General features: G+C 29.8%; 1 protein-coding gene across 1 annotated transcript; it reads left to right on the forward strand.

Moving 5' to 3' along the window:
• Window positions 1-525: 525 nt before the first annotated feature.
• On the forward strand, window positions 526-2,205 carry LOC107485786 (uncharacterized). The gene is made up of 3 exons (XM_021140932.2): window positions 526-1,213; window positions 1,423-1,817; window positions 1,939-2,205. The coding sequence occupies exons 1-3, from the start codon at window positions 979-981 to the stop codon at window positions 1,954-1,956; spliced, it is 648 nt and encodes a 215-aa protein (XP_020996591.2). The 5' UTR covers window positions 526-978; the 3' UTR covers window positions 1,957-2,205.
• The last annotated feature ends 2,848 nt before the right edge of the window (window positions 2,206-5,053 follow it).

Raw genomic sequence — 5,053 nt, forward strand, 5'->3', positions numbered from 1 at the left:
TTTGCGAATTTGCGGATATCCAGATACCTATATAAAATTTGCAGTCCGACTTTATAAATGAGCAGATTAGATCCGATCCGACCAGATCCATACCTGTAATTTTTAGATTAGATAAATACAGTAGATATATAGATTAAATTTAATCCATAAACATCTTGCAAATGGATTCCCTATCTCTAGACCCGAATATTTTGATACGATGTTAAATTCATATGTACAGATACAATAAAAACATCGACAACTTAAAATATAACATGTGAATTATATTTTTTTGCGTCACTAATTAATTTTTAAATATATATTATATCAATATTTTTATTAATTTTTTTATATTTTAACAAAAATGATTGTTTTATTTAATTTTATAAAAAACCTTAAATATTTTATTTTATATTGAACAAAAAATTATCTTAATTTTTTTAATTTAGTCAAAATTTAGTTAGCCTTAGTTTTGTAATTTTAAATCTGAAACAATTTAAAAATTCAAAATAAGAAAAATATAAAAAATAAAAAAATAAAAAAAAGTGTTTGATCTAAAGTGTTCTTCCAGTTTGGGCAAAGAAGAAGAAGAAGTGTCTCCGTCAGTCGGTCACTCGGTCTCCTCTCTGCTCTTCTATGTCCGAAGCTCTCTTCGTGTCGTCTCCACTCTGCTCTTCTTTCTCTCAAGCTCTGTTCGTGTAGTCTCTGGCCAAGAAGAAGACGAAGCTCTGTTCGAATTGTCCCCCCTCTGCGCCTATTTGTATCGTCGTTTTCTCGAATAGCTCAAGTGTTATCGAATTTTGCCTTGTGAATAACGGTGGATCTGTCACTGGTTTCAATTCTAGTAGGGATCGGAGGGCGTGATGGTGTCGAGAGAGCTGTTCGGTTGGTCCCCACCGCACATACAGCCTCTCACTCCGGTGTCTGAGGTTTCGGAGCCGCCGGAGTCGCCGTCTCTGTATATTGATCCCGGTGCCGAGACTTCGGCGTCGCAACAGGATGAGGTGGAGGAGGAGATCGAGGAGGCAGAGGAGGTTGAGCCGTCGCCAGCTGCTGTTCTTTTCTCCCGCCTCTTCGCTTGCGCCGATCGTTTTGACTGGTTCCTTACTTCCTTATGATCCTCGGCTCCGTCGCTGCTGCAGCTCATGGCACCGCTCTCGTCGTTTACTTGCATTTCTTTGCCAAAATCATCCAGGTTCCTGGGCAAGATGCCCAGTTTCACACGTTCAAGGAGGTTCGGTTTCGTTCTCTTCTTAAGCCCTTACCCTAGATTTTGTTGTGCGTAGCTGTCTGGATTTTCATTTCTGGTAATTTGATTTTGCTTTAGTTGTGAAATGTATTTGCTGCTTGTGAATTGTGATGTTGGATGAGGTAATTGAGCAATGAATTTTTTTTCACCAATACTGAATTGATTACACTCATTTGAACACTTCTTCCTGTAAGGGGGCATCAAAACCGCAATTCAGGCTGGGTCAACATTGGCATTCACCTCTGCATTTATTGATTTCAGAGGTCAGAGAATAAAACATGATTCTCATAAGGAGTATCCTGCCTACAACTCTGCATTGATGAAAACTATTAAGGGTGCAACAACTGGTTTAATTTCTGGCACCCTCTGGGTACTGTTGTTGCCACCTGGAATCATGTTCCTCGTGTTGAGAGAAACGGTTGCTCTTCCAGGCCTCATAAGAACTTTCAAGATGATGGGCAACTATGCATTGACCTTTGTTGCCATAGGAGGAGTCTACATTGGTGTTAAGCAGTTGGTGCAGAACGCTAGGATGAAGAGGGATCTTGTCAATGGTGCTGTAGGTGTGCAACTGTTCTGGGTTACAAAGGTAGCCTTTTGCTCCAAACTATTTATCTCTGTTAGACCATAATTTGCATATGTTAAATCTATATCTTGAAATCTCACTTATGGAACCGGTCCGCTGATTTGTCGATGAAAATGGTGAACAGAACTCAATGATGCTTTGATGGCTTTCCCCTATAATCTAATTGATGTGATAGTGAAGTATCATATAAGGAAATCCAGTTCCTTTGTATGTGAATGTTGTGTGTGCGTGTGCCCCCACCAACAAAATCCTCCTCCTCCTCCTCCTTTTCAAGTTGCTTGTGTGTATTCGTGAGTTTTCATATTTGTTTCTTTATGATTTGTGTTTGGGTCCGATGTGTTTTTATTCATATCCTTAATGTCAATTCTGAAATCACAGAAGCTTAAAGTGACATTTGTGCCCTTTTTTTTGCTGTCTTCAGTGATCTGTTTCATTCAGATCCAATAATACTTGCTTGATAGCTGATGTTATGTGAACTTGAACCTTATTTTTCTTTATATAGAAACTAAATGAAAGTAATAACATAATGAAAAAAAAAATGTATAAATTTTTATTAACTTTGTTTAAGTTAACATACATAAATTTTGATTTTGAGCATATAACTTTGTTTAGGTTAACAAATACATACATTTCAATTTTGAGTATATATACAATTACTAATTTTTTTATTGTCAATTACATTTCTATTAAAATTAGTAGTATCAAAAAATATTTTAAATTTAATATTATCAAGAAAAAATAAAAAAATGATATAAGAACTAATTTGATTAATTTTTAAAATTTCAGGAATGAAAATGACTTACGTCTGAACTTTTAAGGACTATGTTGATTATAAATAACTCTTTTACACCATCATAAACAAATAACATGTGGCATGCCACGTGTCACTGATTTGACACGTGGTATGCCAGGTGTCACTAAGCTGACACGTCAACCAATCATGTTGTAACACGTGGCATTAGCCCTCTACGTCAACTGACGGAAGGACTAACGTGACTAATCGTGTATCTTTCGAGAACGATTTTGATTAACTTTATTTTTTGAGGACCAAAATGGAGATCGAAATATCTTTTAGGGACAATTTTAACTATTTACTCAACACACTAACTCACCTTCTAACATCTTTTTCACACAATTTCATGAAAAAACTATGGGTACTGCAAGGAATTTAAATAATTATATTTGTATACTAAATATATAAAAATATTATTATTATAATTAATTACATATTTAAAATATTTTTAATTAAAAAATACATATTAATTATTAAAAAATACTAATATTAAAGTGTCTAAAAAATGAATAATGTCACTGTTATTTTAATAATGTTAGTTTTTTCTATAAATCCATAAAAATATACAAAGCAAAGAAATTATATTTAGAGTTACTTTATAAAAAATTAGAGTAAAAATATTATTTTTTTAGCGTCTATTATAAAAAATGTATCAATAACGAAATTACAATGAGCCAATGACTAACAGCATATAAAATGAATTAATTACTCATAACATATATGGTTTTATTACTAAGTTTAACATGAAATTTTTTGGGTTATACTACATATATACTAAAATCAGCCACTAAAGTTAGTTATCAGTATAAAATATATATTAAAATATAAATATACATTAAAATAAATTAAATCACAAATATATTTATACACAAATATATTAGTGACTAATTTTAATGACTGATTTTAGTGTATAAATAACATTTCTCTTTAAAAATATATTTTAGTTAAATCTTTAAAATAATCAAAATTTTCATAGCAGAATAAATAAACTTTTTAAAGTAAAATAACTAAATATTTTATCAACACAAAAACTCAATTATTGTTATATTTTATTATAAATATAATTATATAAATTATTCTGTATTCACATATAAATAATCAATTTGTGTGCAATCTTTCTATCATTCTTTGCCTATATAACATGATCCTAAAATATTATTGTTTGTGTCCTAGTAAGTACGAAATATCTCCGTATTTAACTCTTAAGTCCTTTTTATACAGATAACAAAAGTAACAATATCTAAATTTATCTTTTAATTATTTCTAGAGTGGCCCCAAATAAAAAAGGAACAAGTCGTACACTTTTTTATCGATTCAAAGATACATTACGCTGTTGTACGGTTTTGTGGTCCAGCCTCCCACTTGCACTAGTCATTTGACTCATTTTTCATTGAAAAGGAAAAAATCAAAATAGATAGAAAAATGATGTAAACATGCTTTAGTTTGAATACTTTTATGGAATAAAACTTTCACGGTATAATTTATTTATATACTACCATATATTATTTGTTATAGTTATTTTCAATTTTATTATGTAAAGGTTATTCAAAATTTTTAATGTGATTTATTGATAATATAAAATAGTTTTAGATTTTAGTAGATATCAACATATGATATTCATGGATATATTTTAAAAAAAAGTTAAGGTTTAATTATTCTATTAGTCTTTATAATTATATTAAATTTTTAATTAAATTTTTATATTTTTTAATTTTGTCAAAAAATTAAAATTAACAAAATATTTTTTCTAAATATTAGAAATGACCTAATTATAAAACTAAAAAAATATAAAAAATCAATTGAAAAAAAATACAAAAATCTAATTATAAATTTAATAAAACTATAAAAATTAACAGAATAATTAACCCAAAAATTAATCACTCAAACATGATGGATCACCACTTGTATTATTACTTTTAAATTTTATTATGATTTATGTTTGAATGCTTAAATTCTTACTTTTATTCTATTTTAAATGGTCTATTTTGACAATAACACCTTAACATGAAGAATGCTAAATTCCTTAAAAAAAAAAAAAGCAAAGTATAGATAATAATTTCATTAAAAAAATTATCCTTTTAGAAATATTACTTATGTTGAAGCCAAGGACTTTTTCCCATAATTAAAAACTTCAATTCAAGGACTTATAAAACTAGGGGCAGGAAAAGCTTCAAACCCCCCTAAAAAACCGTATTGTTACCATATGAAAAAGATTTTAACAACAGATATTATTTTTAAATATAATACTGGCTTAAAGAATGATTTTTCTTTAGTTCTGACTTTTATTAGTTTATGACTTGAGGAGTGCAGCTGTTTTATTTCCTTGCATTGCTGAAACAATAATACAAGTTAAAGGGGATTCAGCTCCTCCAAAGCTATGACAAAGTCTTAAACTCGACATTTTTATGGTAAGACTTCTAAATAGTTGTGTGAAATGCATATATTA

Source organism: Arachis duranensis, chromosome 4, assembly GCF_000817695.3.
Source record: "Arachis duranensis cultivar V14167 chromosome 4, aradu.V14167.gnm2.J7QH, whole genome shotgun sequence".
NCBI classification, from domain to species: Eukaryota; Viridiplantae; Streptophyta; class Magnoliopsida; order Fabales; family Fabaceae; genus Arachis; species Arachis duranensis.

Excerpts from the sequence above, each read along its gene's own strand:
- LOC107485786 (XM_021140932.2), top strand. The coding sequence starts at position 979 with ATGAGGTGGAGGAGGAGATCGAGGAGGCAGAGGAGGTTGAGCCGTCGC. Across the intron at positions 1,214-1,422 it reads AGTTTCACACGTTCAAGGAG|GGGGCATCAAAACCGCAATT; the intron begins GTTCGGTTTCGT and ends TCTTCCTGTAAG.